This window comes from Hirundo rustica, chromosome 5 (assembly GCF_015227805.2).
Source record: "Hirundo rustica isolate bHirRus1 chromosome 5, bHirRus1.pri.v3, whole genome shotgun sequence".
Taxonomy (NCBI): Eukaryota; Metazoa; Chordata; class Aves; order Passeriformes; family Hirundinidae; genus Hirundo; species Hirundo rustica.
Genome location: NC_053454.1, coordinates 58,375,196 through 58,396,702, shown reverse-complemented (window position 1 = coordinate 58,396,702; position 21,507 = coordinate 58,375,196). Strand labels below are relative to the sequence as shown.

Below are 21,507 nucleotides of genomic sequence, written 5' to 3'. Positions count from 1 at the left end.
AAGAGAGGTGAGAGAGGGAAAGGAGGGCTGTTGGGCTGTCAACATTAATATACAGAAGCAAACCGGTGAGGTGTTGGATCTCTCGAGTTGTCCTCAGAGATCTGGACATGTGGGTGGATGAAGGTTAAGATCAAATGTGAGCAGTAAGCTGACATCAAGGTGTTGGCAATTTACAGCAAGGTTCTTTGCTTGTTACTTTCTCTGTGTAATGTGTCCGCATGCAGGTGATGGGTGTTCACATGCTTCGTTGCAGGAAAGTGTTGTTCTGAGGCACCCGCAGCAGGAGGGGAGGATGCTGCAAAGTAAAGGGAGGGCTTGAGACAGGTAAACGTGCCAGACGGAATTTCAGATGGGCTCCGTCACGTTACCTTCCAGGAACAAATGTGTGGGATGCAGGAATATTTTAAGCTACAAGCTCATTTGGACTAACAAAGTGACACGCGTTTGAAACAGCTGGGTAGACGGTAATTTAGAGGGTGAAGTTCAGTAACAGTTTGACAGGTCGTGCTTCGGTGTCACCCATCAATCGAATAACTTAGTTACGAAATTTCTTTTCTGGTTTGTCCAAAATATCTCTTCCTGGTAGAGCATTTGGTAATATAGCTTCTGAGGTGCTTTGAATAAGAAAATTGCAGAAAAGTGGGAATGAAGGACACAGCTTCAGGTAGTAGTGACTGTATTACATGTGTGAATTTCTTGAAATACCTGAGGACCGTAGAGCACGAAAGTACTGGATATAATCTGTCTGTGCTCTCAGTAATAGCCAGAGCACCTCAGAACACTCTCAAGAGTTTAGAGTGGTTATAGAGTTGGTTGACTGGGGCAGGTTTGCCATATTCTCCCCCACATCACTCCATCTGCTTAGCATAATCAGAAGAGAATAATTTTGCCACTTATTCACTTAAATTATTTAAATTTTTCTCCATTTGAGAGAGGAATTTCAGCTTCGGAGTGCAGTTATTTGCAGTAGTGCTGTGGATATAAAAGGAGGCTGTGGCAGAGATTCCCTTAAAGGAGGAGTCACCTGGAAGCAGCACCCAGTCCATTTTTTTCCCTTCTAGTCTTCAGGCTTATTGGAAGCATAAGCATGCCCAGGGTAAAAGGGCACAGAAGTAATATAATGGGAAAGATTTGCAGGATTATCTTAACTACATTTCTGTCAATGAGACATTGTTTCTTACAATGCAATCCTAAATCCTTTCTTCATTAAAATTTTAAACCACTCAGCTCCAGAGGAAAATGCTTTGATTCCTTTTCTCCTTAAAAAATAATGTGCATACGTCTACTAAGATTGTGCTGTTATATTTAAAAATACCTTAACGGGCTGCTTTCTAATGAGCAGGTTTTTTCTGATAGTGCACTTTTTCTAGAGCAGTGGAACAGCTCATAAATAGTTAATTGGAGCCATGGCTGTACTTGTGCACTTGAGTAACAGCCTTGGTTGGGAACTTCTCGGTTGTGCAGACAGGCCCCTGCAGCCTTATCAGCAACAGGAGCAAGATGTCAAATTTTCAGCAGGAATGGGAGACACCGACAAAATCTGCTATCTACTTCTAATTAAGTATAGAGCTGAAGTGCATTTGCTTAAGACAACAGTATGCAAAGTAATCCATATTTTTTTTCTGTAGACTTCCTTTTTTTTTTTTTTTTTTTTTTAAGGCACCATGCCCATTAGAATAAATTTGGACAAAGTTAAAATGTTGAAGCCTTTTCTTTGTATCTGTGGTTCTGGTTTTCTTCTATATCATCTGGATTTCAACTGTCCAGTTAATCCCTGTCATCTCTTTCACAGCATTGTAATTTAAATATGCATATCATGTTTTGTTAATAATATGTCACTGAATTGAATTACTCTCTATTCTTAATGAAAGCACTTCAGGTTTAATGAGTAAAGAAATAATGTAGAATATAATAACCCAAGCCTTAATTTTTTCTTGATCACAAGTCAAGCCTTCTATATAATTTATTAAAGTAGCATAATGTCCTTATATTTGAGGTCAAGATTTTGCAGGCTTAGCAGAGATTTTTATGCATAAGGGAAAGATGAAACTTTAAAAATATTATTTCAGCAGTTTCATAATTTAGGATTGTGACCTCATGCTCTAAGAATAATTATGGCGCATCACGATCAGCAGTTTATCAATATTCATTCATGGACTTAGACTACTCTCTTCATATCATAATTTGTTGGGTGTTTTGTTTTTTTTTTTTCTTTTCATGCAACCATAGTAACTTTAAAATAGATGCTAAATGCCTTAAGGAGCATGGGCAGCTGCATTATTTGTGGATTGTGCTTTAAGCAGTATCTCAAATATTTATGAAAGCCACTGTTATTCATCTCTTCCCCTGATTTTTTTGTGTAGTTGTTACACCTTCTGCTGCCAGGTGAGATCAGTGTTTCTGAGGACCTCTCGCTGTGATGTTTACCAGCTCTGCTTTCACTGTGGCCAGTGTGAATTTGAATTCATTGTCCCTGCATGTGTGCAGTTCCTGCAAAAGTCAGGGGCAGTGGAGGGGGTTTGCCATTGGTTTAAGCTGAAACTGTAATGGCAGTAAAGGCATGAGAACAGATGTGAAGGGTCTGTGGCTGTGTATTCAGTGGTGTTACATCAGTCCATAGTCAAGATGGGCAAATGCTGAGAACCAACTACAAGGAAAAGCCAAATCAGTGACGTGAACGCTTCGCCAGTTTATTAAAATTTCTATCTAGCATCTTTATTGAAGCATTAAATGAAGTTTTATGAGCTACCCAGCCAAGACCAGTAGGCAGCAGAGCAGCACAAGCTCATCTGACTGTCCTGTAAGTACTACAGAGAAGAGCAGCAGTAGGCACTCGTGCTACTTCTGGTCAGAGAGCACCACCTGGCCTGACAAAGGCACGACTGTTTGCAGGAATCAGGGACAAGCCGATGATTCCTCAGGAGTTCAAGCATGCAGAGATTCAACTCTACAAAAAGAGTCGATCTCGTGCCTTGGAAAATGGTGCATTCATTCACTTCTTACTGGAAAAACAAACTTCTACCTCTGCTGGAATAATGGTCATCTGACTGGAGGTTCAGCTTAGTTGAGGAGCAGTTAATGCAGTTTTTCAGCCAAGGAAATCTCAGAAAAGCTGAGAATAAAGGCCTGTATATTTTCTTTGTCAAGTAAACCAAAGCCTGTAATACTGTTAATTTCAAGGGTTTCTTCAGGCTTCAGCAAAATTCAGCTGTTTGGGCAAGCCCTTGAGTTGGCAGCTCTGGTGTGTACTTTCACTTGGGGCAAAACATCACAGCTTTCCTCCTTGAGACGGGCACAAGGCTTCATCCCTGTCCTGGTCCACCTCAGTATCTTGTTGGCAGGGCTGCTTCTTGGCCTGTTTGATGGCTGTGGTAGGGGAAACTGCACCCTGTGTGGCAGGGTTGGGGGAATTTCCAGCTTTTTGCATCAAGTCCAAGGTTGCGCAGCTGATAACCTGCAGCCCACCGCTCTCTGCCAGCCGCTGCAGTTGGTTCCTGAAGGGCTGAGAGCAGGAGGGACTCGCTCTCCACGCTGTTCTGCCAAGCAGCTTGGCCTGAGCACTTGTGTGAGGCAAACTTGAGTTGCTGCTTCAGCCTGGCTCTGCTGGGAGACGTTCATGGGCTTGACATTTGTAGGCAATTTGTGCTGCTCCTGCAGCAAGTTGCCTGAGCGCTGCTGCGCTTGACAACACAGTCACCAGCGAGGGTAACAAAAGACAGAGCAGCATTTGTGAGATTAAAGCAGCGTTTCTGGAATGAAAGAAGCGTTGAACTTCAAACAAGTGCTTGGTATGCATTTACTTTTATTAAAATTCCTCTGTATGACTGTGAAATTTGGATAATGGCCTCGCTTCTCCCGAGCGTTAGCAAGTTCCTCTTGGACTGTATTTGAGTCCTTGCCGGTGTAAAAAGCCTGGAAAAGGTTTTGGCAAGTTCTTACAAGTGTGTTTAAGCAGCTTAGAAACACTGTTTTTGTAGATACAGGAGCACAGATACAGATTTTCAAGGGAAGGTATGGACAGTGTTGCTGAAGCTGCTTTGTATGGGCTCATTAAAATCAGAATGGCTCTGAGGCAAGTCCAGGAAATTGCAAGGTTGTCTTCAAGGAAAATCCACATTTGGAGTCCAAAACCACAAAAGAGACAACAGCGCTCTCCAGTGTGATCAGGCTTTCGCAAATTCAATAACTAACTAGACATCTAGAGACAAGAGCAAAACTAGAACACTTTATTTGGGGAAAACAAACAAGAATACGTGAATCAGATGAGTATCCGATAACTGATAACGCACTGCAAAAAGTTCTGGTTTACAGTAGCAAGTCCAGCAGACCCCTAGACAGAGCCTGAGGAGATCTTTATGTAACTGAGCTGTCTGTGTGTTCCCACCTAATAAGTTTTGAATGTCAGCCAACTCCAACTAAATTTGACAGTGGGTAGCTATTACAGCTATTCCGTTTTAGCTGTTATCTCTTACCAGTTCCATTAAAAGAAGTGACTGGAAGGAGGAAAGGCACTCAATTAGTGCCCCCACTAGAGGAAAGGGGCTAGTTAGCATTTTTCTCCTGTTAAGCATTGCAAGCAGGAGGGAGAAAGACCTAGGAAACAAGGTTTCATTATTCTTGCCCCTGAATGACAAGTATTTTTTAAAATAGCAAAACATTTTCCTATACGTTGGAGCTCTACTCTTTGTTTTGTGTATGTTATTTAGGAACATGGAAAGTAAGTATAGAAGTAGGAAGCTCTAGGTCTCTTACTGCTTTGTGACAGCAGTGGGCTCCCACACCAGGGGTGAAGTGGGGTGAAGTGGTCTGAAGCCTGAAGGTGTGCAGATGGGGACTTCTTGGATCCTCCAGCTGTGTGATCAAACTGAGTTACGCTCTGGCTGCTCCAGCGTTTGAAACCATGGGTGCTGAAAGCCTGCTCGTTGCTGAATCATCTTCTTTCTTCCCCAGGTGCTTGTTCTGCATATTGCACACCTGTTTTTAACAGAAATAATTTGGATGGCTACGGGGCGGTGAGGGGGGGAAGGAAGAAAGCAGATTGCTTTAGAATAGGCGGAAATTCAAAGAAGCTAGGTTAAATGGGCTTTCAGCAACTTGGTCAAGTGGAAGGTGCCCTTGCCCATGGCAAGGGTTTGGCACTAGATGAGTCCCAAGGTCCCTTCCAACCCAATCCATTCAGTGGTTTGATGATACTGCTTAAGGAAGCAAGGAATGTGTCACCAGATTCTTTGGTTTTAATTGGCTCTGTGTGGGACCTGTTGAGTCAGTGAGTAATCTTTGTGGTATAACAATGAATGCAAATATTGCAGTCCTTGCTAAAGGAAATTGAAAGTCTGTGCCGCAAACAGGCCGCAAAAGGGAGTTCTGGGGGGGTGATGGATTACCAAATAATAATAATGTTGGCTCACTCTGCTGCATACCTTGATTTCTATATAACTTGTGTAAATTTATGCATAAGCACTTCATTATGCGCACTCATAAACTCTCTATCTGCCTCTACAGTAGTGTGCTTTTGTGCCTAAACAGTTAAACATCCTTTTCCTGGAATGGGAGGGATGGTGGTATTTTTAATTATTGTACCAGCTCTTATTCCCACCGAAGTTAAACGCGAGCTGCCTTCCAAAATCAAGGCCTGCTATACACTGCAAGAGGGTTCTGGCAGTATGCAGCAGAGGACTTAGGAGATGAACTGGGGCTGTGTTAGTTGTAGAGTATAACTCTCCTGGTCTGTGTTTTGCTTAGCGCTCCCATTTTCCTTTAGTCTTTGCTATCTGGGTTTCAGCCACTCAGCCAGAGAAGAGCGGTAGTTACAGTCCTGTGTATCATTAGTATGTGAGCAGTAGAGTGAATTTCAGCTGAATAAAAATGAATTCTTTGACTTGCAATTGTGAACGTTTCTAGTTTGCCTTGACAATCCTGTCAAGACAAATTTGAACTTTGTCAGCAATTGTGATTTCTTGTGGGAGAATTACCAAAAGCCTTTGCTCTAGGTATCAGTCAATGATTGCAGCCCTCATCTGCTATTTGACCAAAATTTTCCATGGCACTCAGCAGGCTATTACTTGTCACTCTAACATATAATGGAGGAATAATTTAATTGATTTAAAAGTTAAAATTTATGGTTACTTAATACAGTATAGCTGTATTACATGTCAGCAGTTATACTTGCTGTGAAAATAGAGAAAGGGGAGTTGAAAGGACTTGGGGTTTGGAATATTTTTAAAACACATGCCATTGATTTTACCTTCAACTTCAACAAGCTATCAATAGAGTTTTTATTTAGTTAATGGGAGCAGAGGTTTCCTATTATGTAATTATTGTTGATTTTAAAAGGGATTCAGGAATGTTAACTGTGCATCTAGTTTCTAAAACTGTTTCTTCCAAGATTCAATAGTATTTCTGCTCAAAATTCTCTCCTGTTGTGCTTAACTTTGAATAACTGCATTTTTGATCTGATGCAGTTCTGTTCTATCACCTAAACCGTTCCTCTGTCATGGTTTCCAGGTGCCCAGAATAGACATAATTATTCCTAAATCCAAGAGTATTGTGAAACTGAGAATTTTAAGTCACTCTGAAGGCTGTACAGCATGACTGTGGTCAGTGCATTTGCACACATGCCGGTTATTTATATGCTGGAGTTTGGGATCAGATGCTCTGGCAGTGCTGGCTTCCTAATTGCTGTCGTGGGTGCAAGTATGCAGTGACTTTCTAACTGGAGATGATGAGTTCAAACCACCTTCTTCTCTGTGTCCATTCCAAGACCAGCCCTTTTGCAAGTAAGTGATGAGAGGAAGGCACTACAAAGACGAGTGACTTGCATTTCTCTTCTCTCCCCGTTGCCCATTGTCAGTTTACCTGGCTTTCTAAATTAGGAAGAGGTATGGAAATAATATCTGCATTCCTTCTACAGGAGTAGGATGGGAAATTGGGCTGTTGAATACTCATAATTTATGTACCTCTCTTTTGCCTCACACTGCCTGACCCTCCACGTAAATGACAGGCAAAGGGAAAACAGAGGAACTTGAAGTGTGCAAATAAATGTGGCAGTCGACAATATCACCACCAACAGGAGTGAACTTACCTTGGGGTAAATATAAGAGTAAGGATCTCTGCAGATTGTCACTGTAAGTGGAGGTGGGACAAGTGGGAAGTGATGTTCCTGTCTGAACTGGAGCTGCTGCTTGCCGTGTGCTCTGCTAATCATCACAATTTTTAAAAGCATGTACGAAGCCCGAGAAGGCTGTTTCACCTGTGACAAAATTCACAGGTTGGACTGGGATCATGATTACTGGAGGGGATCCAATTGCAAACTGTTGGTAAGCGTCCTGAGAGCCAGAGAGACTGGGAAGGAAAGTGATTCTTCAGGCAAGACAGGTTAAGTAAAGATAGATGTGGAAACTCTAGCTTCTATTTTTAGGAAGGTGTTTGGTTTGGGCTATGAGACCAGCAGGGTGGAAAAAACAAATTTACAAACTACCTCCATGTCTATATACCTAGATCTGCAAGTCATCCTATTTCATGTATCAAGTAATAGTGACATGCATTGAAACACTATGAACAGGTTGAATTTCTAAAAGTGGAAAAATGTTAGTGAAGAGTAAGCCATCATTATTTCAAATACTGGTTTTAGAAGTTGGCAGAAGTTTTGCAATAATGTGACTATTAGTCTTCTAAAATACCTGTTCATCAGAGATGGTGGTAAAGTTGGAGTTTAATTCTCACTGTATCATCTGAAGCCAGTGCCAAGCTGGAAACTTCCAGTAAAACATTGATACCTGTGTCTAATCTTATTAAAGATCATTACTTTTTGATTAGTAAGATCATTTTAGGGGAATTACTTATTTTTTCAATCTTCCTTTTACAAACGTGCACAGAACTCCCTGCATCTTGCAAGATCCTCAAGTCTGTTATTGTCAGGAATTTCTCTGATAGACTCATGGCCTTGAGACTTAGCACTGAATCCTGTGTTGATACCCCATGCTAAATACTACTGCAAGCTGCCTGTTGCTTTTCATTCACCCCTACATCCTGTTTATGAAGTTTATATTGGTGCGCAGACCTCCCTACTTCTCTTTTCTGTTCCTGTGTGGTATTTTAATATAGCAGACACTAGTGCTGTAATTCCAGGACACTTTCAACATCCACCCTGATTTTGTCTTATTGGATGGCAGGGAGGGGGGCATAAGGGAGTTAAAAGACCAAAGCTCCTACTCCAGTCTCCCACTAGATTTTTTTTCAGATCAAGATATAATTATACATATTGCCTTCCTAAGCCTGTGGGATTGCTCCTATGAGTAAAGGTCTGCCATACTGGGGCTATTATGTGACGAGTTGGAAAATAGCCTTTGTTCCCATGGTAACCTTTTTTTTGTGCTTTGGTGCATTTTTTCCCTATGGTTTCATGGTTGCTCTGGAGGTTTTTCTATTGTGGTATTTTAATCCCCAGTAGACAGTGGATGGCAGTTCAGTTTACTTTTTACTTTTATGAAATAATTTAATTTTGAGAAAAATTTATTTGATTATGGAACTCTTGTAAACTTTTAAAGTTGTGGTCAGGGTATTAATGGTGTGGTAGCTTTCTCTGTAAGCATGGCATGCACTCAGAAGTCAAAGCAAACAGTTGGTAATAGGAAAGCAGTCCAACTGGACCAAGCTGCTTCTATTGTAAACTAATATTTTTAATGTAGTTATTCTGTCATAACTTTTGGGGCCAAACCATTGCCAGACATATCAGGTAGATTTTTGTCTGCAACAGAATGACATTTCCTAAGGTCATTAACAGTCAATATTCTGGTCATCAATGTCATTTCAGGTTGCTGTAATAAAGATTTCATAAAATAAGCTTTCAAACAAAGGAAGGTATTTTTAGGAGAAGTTTGTTTTAGACTCTGAGGGAAGAACTTCAACTAAAGTTGTGAGCCTGCTTTTAGAAGGAGGAGCTTTTTAAAAAGATGCTTTTATTACTGGTAACATCTCCCTGCATTCGCCTTCTTTGTGCATTTTCCTCCCTTGCTCGTTCAGTTTGCTTTGTCTTGGAAGCCTTCAGCAGCAGAAGGATGCACTCATGCAGTCTTGTCTTGCCTGAAATTCCTCATGGTTATGATTTCCCACTGGTGCCCCCATCAGCAAGTGAGCCTCACTTGAATCATAGCATTTTATGCAGCTTTGAAATGTTTCTGACCGAAAAGGCAGCAGGGCCTCACCGGGTAAACACAACTGTGCCCTGGTAGGACAGTGAGTTACCAGGGTGCATAATGGCTCACATAGTTTTCAGTAGTGGAAAATGAGATGGTGCTATGATATTGGATTTTCCAAGCTGTGTGTCTCCTCCTAGTTAGGGCAGGTGAGCAGGTGCAGGAAAAGAAAGAGTTAAACGTACTCCCTGCCCCCCTCAAACAGACTTTCAATAATTAACCAGATAATTTTCCAGATAAACTGTTCCTGCCTTATCTTGCTATACATAGCAATTTATAATCAGCAGCACAAACACCAGCATTGCATGCATTTAAACTGCACTAATTCTATAAGTGGGCCAAATATGAAAACTTAGAGCAAATGCGCTGTGAGGCTTACTGGAGTTCTCTGCTTTCCAAAGCCAAAGGCTTAATCCTGACAGGAAACTCCCCATCTAGGTTAACCATTCCATTTCAATAGATAACTTTATCTATGTACTAAAAAACCTGCAGAGCAAGGAAATTTTATTTCCCTGGGGCAGTTGTGTCTTGGTAGGTTGTGACAGCAGTTAGAGGAGAAAAGTGCATTGCTGAGGAGAAGTAGGAGGATGTTATACTTCTCTGATCACTAAATCACAGGGTAAAAATTAGATTTATTTCCCTAGGAAATAAGTGCTCCTCAGTTTCAGTCCATCAGAACACACTTTCATTGATGCTTAAGTTTATATTTTTCTGTAGTCAGCCCATTATTTGGGGGTAAAATTTGGATTGCCGGCTGTAGTTGATACCAAAATATTTCAGTAGAGAAGGTCAAGGAAAAGTCAAGGTTTACAGCTGGATGGAGGAAAATGCTGAGTCCTGTCAGCATCCAGTAAGGTAAATGGGAGCTGAAGGAGCGTAGCACACTTGCTTCGTTTTGTAAAATCAACATATGCCTTAAGGTTAAGCTAAATACAGGAACCTGTTCGCTTTGACTGCGGCACAGAACGCATCAGATTCTATTTGCCGAATAAACATTGGGACTTAAATGCTTTTTTAAAATCCTAAGTGCATCATTATAGATTTGGTGGGGCTTGGAAAAAAGGTTGGAGCGTTTTCTATTAGTGCATGTCAGAGTTTGCTTGTTATCATAATTAAGATCCAGGTATGAAAGTGTGATGTGTGACCCTCAGGCATTGCTAAATAAAGTAACTTAAAGTGAAAGCTGGAGCTGCCGAGGAAAAACACCATCCAAGTTCTCAGTTTGCTTTTTTCTTAACTAAATGCACTTCCCTTCCGATTCCTACACGTTCCATCATACTAAGCATGTCTTAAGATTAAAAAAGGTGGTAGTGTTTGAAGTTCAAAGAATTGAAGGGTTTCTGTCTTGGAATACAAAAGCTCTGTGTTTTAAAAAAAACAAAAATAACTAATTGAGACTGACTGCTAATTTAAATGTAATATCACAGCTACTGAATTCTCTTTGTTGGCGTTTGTTGTTTGGTTGTTTTGGATTTTTATGTTTGTTTAAAATACATCCTCAAAGAGGGTAAATGTGGCTCTGCCTGATCTGGGAGTGTTGCTGCTGAGGCTCAGGGGTGGTTGGGTTCTAGCAGTTCTCCCTTAGCTCAGCGTTCCCAAGGTCCCACGTGACTTTCTTCTCCTCCAAAATTCTGATCATTTCATCTCTTCACCTTTTCACTCCTCTCTGCTTTCTTGGTCTGCTGACAAGAAGATTGGTTTCTATACTCTGACATTTAAGAAATACCATTTTCCAGTCTGCTGATCTGCTTTATTCAAGTAGTTACAGGAGAGAGACAGGGCTCCTTCCCATAGTGAAGCTCTTTAAAAATTCAGGTTATACAACAGAAACAGATGCTGGTCAAACATTAGTATTGACAATTAAAGTGGGCAGCATGGAGCAAAAATCTGGGAGATGATACATGGCACTGGGGGAGGTCATGATTGCCATCACTGTGGAGTGAATTGGTTTAATAAATAATCTACTGGACAGGTTTTGACCGGTGTGTCACTTTTCAAAAGGAGTAATAGAGTTATCTTGGGCAGTGAAATTATAGTTGCTATGTGGACATGCACAAAAATAATGGAGTGTGAAGAGGAGAGAGATGGTGTCTATGCTGTCTGCTATGATGGCTGAGGGAGCAATGAGTTAGAGAAAGGAAGGTACTGGGAGAGCTGCTGAGAGAAGTGAACTACCACTGAAATACCCAGCTCTTGTTTTGGCCCACAGGAAGGTTAGTTTCAGTAGTTCAGTGTGCAAAGTGGACTATCATGTTTTTATGTGCTAGTTCCCCGTAGAAGATGACTCCACCTGGAGGAAATGCCCCTTCAGAAATGAGGCAAGAGGGTAGAAGTAAACTGCTGGCAGCCTCTGCATCTTGAATATCCTGATTATTCTTCCTCTTACAGTTACTTCTGTTTCTTCTTGCGGTAAAAATATGATTCTCTAATCTCAATTTCTTTTTACCTTTGTTTTTGCATACTTTTATTTATTGAGGCATACCCAAGTTACTTCTGTTTGTTTTGCTGCCAGAAAATTTCAGTATTGGAAAGAAAAGTCAATGACGTGGAATTAAAAAGGACTCATCTAGATCTCATAATAATAAAAGCGCTTGGAACAAATTACTTTGGAATTCATATTGTGGCTTATGCTTCTTTGGAGTGCTTCATTTTATCATCAGAGAGGCATCATTTGTTTAAACTGTTCTCCTGTATGACATCTGGTTTGAAAAGCATAATAACCTATATAATCAGCTTTTTAAATGCTGGATTATCTGTGGGTTTATTGACTCTTCTTTACAAAATCTGTTACTTCTAATTAATTCTCCATATAACTATTACTAAAGCCAACTCTGAGAGACACAAATGAGCTTGATGGCAATGGCTAGTCAAGGTCAGCATTGAACTGCCAGCATTTGCACTGTTAGGGATAATAAATCAGGCTTATTCTTAATCACATACCCTACAACGTGACAAATGTTACTGGAGCCATCGAAGCAACCATTTTACAAATCATTTTGGAGATACATTTGGCATTGTTAAACTTTCCGTGCTGCCCTTGGTTGTAACAGCATTGGGATAAAGTATGTGTGCTCTGGTGGATCTCCTCTCTTTGAATCCTGTGGAGTTGTATGAGGGGGTGTGGGACTGTGTGTGCCTGTTCTTGTCTTTGTATTAGAGATAATAAGAGAGGCATGAAAGCAGTAACACCTGATCAACCTATGGGAGCCACTGGCTTCTGAAAATGGGAGTGAGTAGCCAGCTCTACGGCACTATTTCATATTTCTGGTGTTTTCGGTTAGGAGTTTAAATTGAAACTAGCTTGCCACCCGCAAGGAATGTCCTGGCTCAACAACAGTCCATTGTGTAAAAGTTTTCTAAAAAAAAAAAAAAAAAAAAAGTTAAATGTTAAATATCAGAGCAGTAGGGTTTAGGCTCTGATCTGGGTTTGTGAAAATACAGTACAGTGTTTTCACTTTTTGTGAATTTTAAGACTCAAACCTGCTGTGGCCCACATATGCCATTAGATTCAGCATGTCATTCAAATAGATACTTGGCGCTAGGCTAATTACCTCCAGGGAGTCAGTTGTAAAGTTTCTAATCTTTTTATTTTATGGTATTCATTCTTATATGAACCAACTCTTGGTTATTCCAAAAGAGAGAATTACTTGTTACTTAAGTAACTTGGAGTATTGTCACTAAACCTCTTGTCTGTAGCAAAAAATCAAACTGAGCTCCAAAAAAAGGAGCAAAAATTAAATGAATGTAGATATCTCTGTTATAATCAATTGAATTTAACACTGAATTTAATATTTTCCTTATTGTTACCTGCCTGTAACTTTTCTCACATGCCAGTTTACATTAGTCATTTTTACTTTGAAAAAGTTTATGGCATGTTGCTGTGGAAAATTAATGCAAAGGGAAATATTTAACTTGGAGCATGTATGAGAAGTAATTTCAGTGTGGGGGGCTTAGTGCAGTTTTTCTGCCTGTGCATATTTTAGAATAAAGAGCTATAATGATTAATAAAAAGAATTTGCTTAATAAAAGTGATGAATAAATGAAGAGTCCTTTTATGTCATCAACACTGGATGTCTGGCCTAGAAATAAAGGCCAAGGGGTAGGTTCCTCATCAGTCAGATCTTGCTCACAATGGTCACTAAGGAAAGGGATGACAGCCTGAAAAGAGAGAGATTTAGGAGGAAAAGGTACGACTATCTGTGTGCGCCTTGTTTGGAAAGAAAAGCTTCCATGGAGAAAATGAGTTATCCTGAGGTTTAGCTTGTGATTTGAGCGTATTTTTGGGCTCAGCCTTTTATTATTTGCTCCACTTTACCTTTGTGTGAGGTATTACAACAGCATTTTGAATTGGCTCATACTCTGGTGTAGCATGGGTGAAAGGGAACATAAGCGATTTTAAAAACAAGCCAAACATTGTTCATTGAAGACAATCATAGCCAGAGCTGGCACAAGTAGGAGGAGACTGAAGTACCGACAGCAAATATCAATGTTTCTTTGCAGTAAAGTATTTGAGAACAACTCCATGTTTGATACTCCTGTTAAGAATGAAAAAGCCTCATTTGTGTTTTAACGTGTTCCACTTTTAAACCGAATAAAAGAATGAGTTCATTCGATTTAATTCCAGAGTGTTAAGCTTCCACCTGTGATGCTGTGGCTGAGCAGCTGAATGCGTACTTTGTATTCAGGCTGTACCTTCCAGTTGTATTCAGATCTTCAGTGGAGAGGAGCACTGTATAAAATATGCTGTAGATTGCGTCTTAGGTAGGCATTTAATAATAGTCGTGGATCAACTGGTGTCTTAATGTGTCTTGCTGACTTTTTTTTTTAACCTAATAATTCTGTGAAAGTGCAATTTTATAGGGTAGCTTGTATCTAAAAAAAGGCTCTCCCACCTTCTGCAAATCCTACATGACAATTTATTTTCAACTAAAAATAATACATAATTACATATATATATGCAGTATGTATATATAGAGAAGCATGTGCATGCATATATGTGTAAAAATAAAAATCATGCACACTGCTGTGATACCCTGGAAACCTCCATTTCTCTGCAAGGAAAGCTCCCTAATAAAATTACCTCTTTTTCAGATATTAAAAGAAATACACTGACCTCTTTCAGGGAAGGAAGACTAGGAAAGTTTTTGCCAGTTTTATGAAGAAATTGGAACACAGCATCAAAATTACAAATCCCCTGAGACATTTTGGTCTTATGTCAGAACTGAAGTGTTTCCCTTCTCAGGCAAAATACTGATGTTTGCAATGAAAAAAAATTTCAGGGTTAGTTTTCCAGATTTTTGCCATTTTCTCTAGAAAGCAGACACCGTTTAAAGAATTTTGTTTATTGAGAGGCCTAATTTTTTTCATTCAGTATGGAACGTGCTGGAGGGAGAAAGTCCTCTTCTTTGCCTTAACACATCAGAGCTGAATACCAGCACAGCCTTGGTAAATGCTGGAAAAGTTGCTTTTCCTGAGGGTAAATTAATGCAGCGTGTGCAGGTATGACTGTGACTGGAGCACGCAGAACTTATTTTAACGTGGATTTGTTGAGGCCTTCTCTCTTAAGAGATGAGCTAATGCCATCACCTAGCAATTATCAGGTAGTGTGATGTTATGTAATGAGAGCATAAATAGCACAAGGACTAAAACTAGTAAATCTAACAGACAGCGAGCAGACAAGAGCAGGAATACTATTTGGAACGTTTTGATTAACAGCTGAACGCTGTCATTTAAGCAGACGCGTAGATTTGATGTTGCAGTAAAGCTGCAGGCCAGGAGAGCTGCGGTCCCTCATTTGGAGTGACGTTCAAGCTGTGCCCCGTGGATAAATCGCTTGGCCTCTGCATATCTCCTTAAAGGAAGTTAGAAATTTGGGAAAAGTCAACGGGTTCATACTTGAGATTTCTTGAGCAAGCTCATTATCTTACATTTGAATTAAGACTCCCTGTGGACTTTGTTTCCCAGTGGCTGATGGACAAATGGCCTGTGACCTGCAGTTCGAACTACCTGATAATTTCCTTACTGGTGTGAAGTTTTTCAGGGTTGTTTTTGTAGTTGTTTGGCAGCGTTTGGAGAGATAACATGTAAAAAAGGCAGGAGGTCACATTTATTTGGAGAAGAGAGGCTGTGTGGGAGGAGATACTCTGTCCAGCCCCATGGAGACACGGGAGGGATCCAAAGCTTTCATCTCCTGCAGGATCTGGCATGTTTCTCCAAGCATGTCCATTGCATTAGGGTGACCTTTCCAGTTCCTGGGGGACGAAGGGAGGGAGGAAACTCACAGGACCAGGAAAATGTGACTTGTCTTTGAAAAGCATTGTCTTTGAGTATTGCCAGTGGAAAATGTTTCTTAAAGGTGCCCTGTAGTTTAAGGCAGAGGTAGATGCTTGAAACAGGGCTTGCGGTGTGCATCGCTCTACGGAGCTTCCGGATGGTCTGAACCTCCAGTGCTGCTTTTCTGGCGATACAGGAGGATCTTCTGCACTGGCAGAATGTACAAAGGCTTCAAAACTACATTGGAAGTTAGCTGCTAAATTGCAGGAATATTGGAAATAAGCTCAATGGACTACTGCAGTGGTAAGCAGGAATACAGTACCACCTTGCTGCACTACTTCATCTAATGGCCTGAGAGGTTTCCTTACAGGTACTCCTTAGCTGTGAAGGCTTCAAACAAATAAAGAAACAGAAAGAAAATTTATAGCTGCCAGGATGCTGCCAGAGTGGTTTGTTAGCTTGTTTGTTTTTTATTTTCAGTTTTAATCATCTGCTACTGATAAATTCCACTGCCCTTGTGGTAACTTCTCACATTAACATTGATATATTATGGGTGTTTTAAAACAGACAATAAAAATATTGCACTTACTAATTAAAGCAATTCATGTATTCAGCCAGGCATTGCCAGAAAGAGTTGTGGTTTCTTAATTGTTCAGTGCCTTGAGCAATATACCTATTATAAATTCTTAATTGAACTTTGTATTATGGCTGGTATGATTTGAAATATTCATAGCTGTTTTGTTTTGTTTGATTGTTTTCACTCCAGCTCTTCATTGAGAAGTGTATCAACTGGATCTTCAAGACCTTCCAAAGTGTGTTTGGTGTGTGGAGATGAGGCATCTGGATGTCATTATGGGGTGGTTACATGTGGCAGCTGTAAAGTTTTCTTCAAGAGAGCAGTAGAAGGTAAGAAAACACAAAACAATATCAACACAAAAGACAATTTTTTTTTTTTTTGAGAAATATATACATACACACATATAAATGTTCCTATTGTTTTTTGCTGTTGGTAAAATTCTATATTGTTAATATGGAAAAAAAAAAAAAGTTGACTGACCTTTACAGAATTTGTAGGCAACTTCTTCAAGTGGAAAAATGTTTTTAATATCTGATAATAAGCGTTCATGGCATGCAAGGGGCATAAATACTGTGTAGGTTTTTGGAAGTCTTTGCTGATGAGTAAATGTCCTTACAGCCACAGATGAACTAGGAGATAGTTACTTACTGATTTATCTTTGTGGGGAAAAAAAAAAAAAAAACAACAACCTAGAAGGAAAAAATAGGCTCTTAATATGGTGCCCAGCTTGTGCACCATACGAAAGAGTGAGGCAGTGTGAGGTGTGATTAATTTCTTCTGTGATCATTAAATCTACTTCTGATGGCAATAAGGATTTAGCTCTCTGTTAAATAGACCTGGAGGGCTTGTGCGTCATTGAAGTCAAGGCTTGGTGTAATGTCTATCAATCTATTTATCTATCTATCATCAAAAGTGTCAATCTAATTGAAATTAACTTCCCAGAGTTATAAGGACATGGAAAAGGTTTTCCCTTGCTGAAAACATCTTCTCTTGCAGTTGTGCAGTAGCTGACCTTGATGTCCTCATTCCCCAACTTCTTGAGAATTTAGTTGCTTGATATAGCACATGAACTGGAAAACCTTCCTTTTTTTGGGTGAGTGATTTCCTCCGTATGCTTCCACATCACGGATGACTCTGGACATCCACGTCTGAGCTGACCCCTGAACCACGAGAAGATATTATTTGCTTGGGTGGTGGTCATGCTGAAGCTTTCCATATTCCCGCACTTGCTGTGGGAAGTGACAGCACCTCCTGTTTGTCTTCTTTCCTGCTTCCCAGGAAAGCTTCCTCTCCTGTCTTGAATCACTGTAATTTCAAGGTGCTATTTGTCCATGTTTTGCATCTCTTTTGCTGACTGTTCCAACGTAGTACAATGGATGCTCCCAACCAGATTTACAGGAATTTATGAAAAATTTCTGAAGAATCTCTTCAGGAGTTAACAGAGCAGCAAGACTGTGTTTCCAAGCTTCAGAAGCCAAAGTTACTAGGAAAGGATTACTTTCTGATCAGGCTTAAAGTACAGTTTTAAAATGTAATTAAAACTGATAATTACTGAAAGCTTGCAAGTTAAGCAAAAGTACCATCAAAAAATGAAAGAGAAAGCTGCCCTGTCATCCCCCAAAATTTGATATGTTTTAAATTAGTTCAAAATACATTTTTTAGTCATTATAGTAACATACATGTACCTACCAGTGGTATGTGAATGCTGTCTAGACTCCTTGGTATGCATATGACTGAGCTCTCGATGCTAGCAGTAGCATTGTTGTTAGGCAGACACTGAAATTTTGTCTTGGCTTGACATTTTTTTTTTAATATATTGTAGAGTGTTAGACCCAAAAGGGCATAGCAAAAACTATAATACACAGATTGGCTTCAAGCATCCTGGCACTATCTATATAAATAAAAGTTTGTGTGGGTAGTTTTGGTAACAAGGTTTCTTGTAGAGCCATCATAAATTTTTCAGTTGGTAACAGGACCAATAAAACACCCCCTCCTGAGGTTTATTATTTGAAATAATTGAAACAATTAAGAGAGAAAGCCTCACCAAATCCACGTTAAAATAAGTTCTGCGTGTTCCAGCAGCACAGGGACACACACATTTCTTTCATGATCCACTAAGCATTCCTCAGCTGAAGATGTCCCTTCTCTTTGCAAGGATCTTTAAAGGTCTTCTCCAACTCAGCCCCTCTGTCAGTCTGAAGTGGAGAGACAAATTGGGTCAAAAAGCATGGAAACAGAGAAAGGAGGGATTTGGAGAGAGAAAACTCTCCACACCACCCAAGCTTTTTGGGTCTCAGCTGGAATTGCTAACATTATCAGCACACCTTGAACAGCCTGAGTGCCAGTTCCTTCGTGCTCCTCTAAAATCCTACAAAGCCAGAGGGATTGTAACAGAAAATATCTATCGTATTGGAATTTAAAACCAAGAAACTAAGAAGAACAAAGAGACTAAAGTTGGCATTTCAAATTATAAATCTGTTAATTGTATTTGCAGTTAATCGTATTTTGGAACTTTCAGGAAATGTCTGATGGATTTATGAGTAGGAGAGCTGTAGACCAAAAAAGTATTAAAATGGGTTTATTGGTGAAATTTCAAGAGTAATTTCAGATGGCATTAAATCCAGGGCTGTAAATTATCCAAGTACTAGTTTTAGTATCAAGTGGGCACAGACCTTTTGGTGACTGACTTGATGAACAGGAGGCTGGTTTGAAGAAACGTGATTTTTGTCATTAACATGAATTTGATCTGCCTTGCAAACGCTAAAAATCCTTAGGCTGCAAAAGTGTTGGTAAATGGTGTCTCTGCAAAACTTAAGGGGAGTACATATTTACATAGGTTAATTTTATTCTATGGGTTTTTTCCTCGATTACAGATATGGCCAATCCTAAAGTCATTTGAACTTGAATTTAAGATCAAAATAGAGTTATATGCTGGAAATACACTGTACTGTGAGGGAACCTAAAGCACCTGGCCAGGCTTGTCTTCTCTTTTTCCACTGAAGCAGCTTTCTCTAAGGAGAGTAAAAGGCTTGGAGTCAGAAATCACAGCTGTTCTTGCCTATGCTCTGCATTTTCAGTCTTCATTTGTTCAAGTTCCAGACAAGTATGAGGTAATCTCTCCTAAATCAAAATTTATATTGTTTCGTAAGTTGCTAATCTTTTATTCTTCCTTTGGCTTGGAAGTAAGAAAAAAGGAAGGCATTTTTTCATTTCCATATGGTGCTAAAGACTAAAGCAAAAATGACCATTTTCTTCCAGTTATTTTGCATATTTGCTTGGAGATTTTTTGCTGCTTAAAATGGAGCATAAAAAAATTATATTGGACCAGTTATAGGGAAGCTTGTCCTTTTTTTGAAATACAAAGATGGAATAATTCAGTAAAGATCAGATTCTGTTCTTGGTTTCTGTTCCAGGAGGTTAACCTTAAAGCTAGTTTTTCAATTTTAAGTTAAAAAATAGATTTCTCTTCAGCTCTGAAGTAAAAACACAGGCACAACAACAGAAGTTTCTAGGGTTGTGGGGTCTGTTTCTCACCTGAACTTTTGCCAGTTTAGAGTGGAGGGATAATTTGGCTGAAGGAAGCTTTTCAGTGTGATCTGATGCCTCCTCAGGGTGTAGCAAACCTGCTGTGCCCCTAAGTGAGCAGTGTAGGAACAAAGAAATCCTACCTGTTTTTTCAGAAACAGGTTCTTTTCCTTTGCACTGTAAGTGAAAGAACTTCCCAAGGCTTGATAAGCCCTAGAAGAGGAGAAACTAAGGGCTCGCTCTGTATGCCTCTTTCATTTTTTTTGTTTTGTTTTCATTTCAGTTGAAGTGGAAATCTTATCAAGGAATAAGAAATGCTAACGTACATAACTCTTGAATAATTTGCCTAATTAGCATAACTTTTTATACAATGCTTCTGGTGAACAGGGGAGTTTACCGTATTGATCATTTAAAAAAGCAATAATACTTTTTATGCTCTATGAAACTGAAATTGACACATAACAAGCATTCTGCACACCATTTTGCAGTGTCTGCACCCATGAATTTTGCAGGTCTGTATTACTGTAATTAATTATACATACAGTTCTTCACTCTCCACTCTTCTGTTCATTCACTATGATGGAGTCAGTGTTTTTCCATAACAGGCTGCAATTTTCCTTTAATCCACTTTCCTAAGGTCCGTGGCCTCTCTAAATTTGACACCACTCAGTACAGATGTCCATATGTTTTCGTAGAAATTTTTATGTGGGATTTGAAGTTGACTCTGTTCCTGACCTGTTGCAAGAATCTGTTTTACAACCTATCAAACAGGAATATTAGGTGAAGAGCAAGCAGATGGGTGATCTGCTGAGGGCAAGTGAGCTGGTCAAATTCATGTAGCAGCTGCTATTCTTACTTGATATGCTATGGTTAATAGGTGTAAAATAAAATTTAAATAATTAAGTCATTATAGGTTTGAAGCTGCCACCAGCCTTCCATGCTTTCGTAGTTATATGAAAAGGACTTTTCCTGGGTTTAGCTCTGGCAGGCAGTGTTGCTCTGTGAAATGAAGGCTCCATTCCTTTTCCAGGCTGGCTTTAGTTACTAAGGGCTTGGAGTTGAGGAGACCGGTAGGAGGAAGGAGCTATAAAAATTCGCAATGGGATCCCAAAAAGGAGAAAAAAAAAAAAAAAACACAAAAACAAAACACAAAACAAAACAAAAAAAAACCCAAGCAGCAGGAGCTGAGACATAAGAAAAAAGGAAAGAATAAAGGATCAAACACATATTGCAACTGAATATTTTAAAGCTGGGGAGAGGTGAAACGTGAGGAAAATCTTTTCTTGAGGCTCTTGGAATCTGTGGCCTGTATGGAAAACACTGCCCAGTGTTCAGTAAAAAATGCTGGATGCATTCAGGTGAATGTGAAGTGGAACACCAGGGGGACCAAGCGTAATGTGGTAGCATTTCAGGTAGGAGGGGGGAGATTTGGGAACCACCAAGGTGATGGAGTGCCTTGCTTTGAAAACAAGCGCAGAATGAGTGGGTTTAGCAGCTGCAGTGCCACAAACAACATAAGTTGGTTAAGAGCTGTGAAAATGATACAAAAAATATTTTATATCAAGGGAGCTGAAAATCTGCATTCATTCCTTTCCAAAAGCATTAATAATTTCTTCCCTCCCCCAAGACTTCCCAACATTTGCAGTTTTTTTGAGGGTAACTTATTTACTGTGTGAGCTGGTGTTGCTGTGGAGAGGGATGGATGAGTATGAGGATGAGGATTTAAATATGGGCAGCTGTCTAGCCTTGAAAAATGCACGCGCAGGGCTGCGTGCAACTATTCTTCTCCTGCAGTCTGTCATTTGTCTTTTGTTCTGTGTTTTATGAATATTAATTTCTAGCCTAGTTCATCTGTAAAATAATATATTCAGTAGGTGATAGCCAGCCTGCACAGGCACAGATACCCAGTAAATGGAACATGGGTGCAATGGTAAGATT

At 39.8% G+C, this 21,507-nt stretch overlaps 1 protein-coding gene across 6 annotated transcripts in view; it reads left to right on the top strand.

The window, feature by feature from the left end:
• Nucleotides 1-21,507, top strand: part of NR3C2 (nuclear receptor subfamily 3 group C member 2) — a 191,875-nt gene that overhangs the window by 95,795 nt on the left and 74,573 nt on the right. For all 6 annotated transcript variants that reach the window (XM_040064075.2, XM_040064077.2, XM_058420605.1 and 3 more), the window contains one exon: nt 16,234-16,373. In XM_040064075.2, coding sequence (XP_039920009.1) covers nt 16,234-16,373 — 140 coding nt within the window. The remainder of the gene's footprint in view (nt 1-16,233; nt 16,374-21,507) is intronic.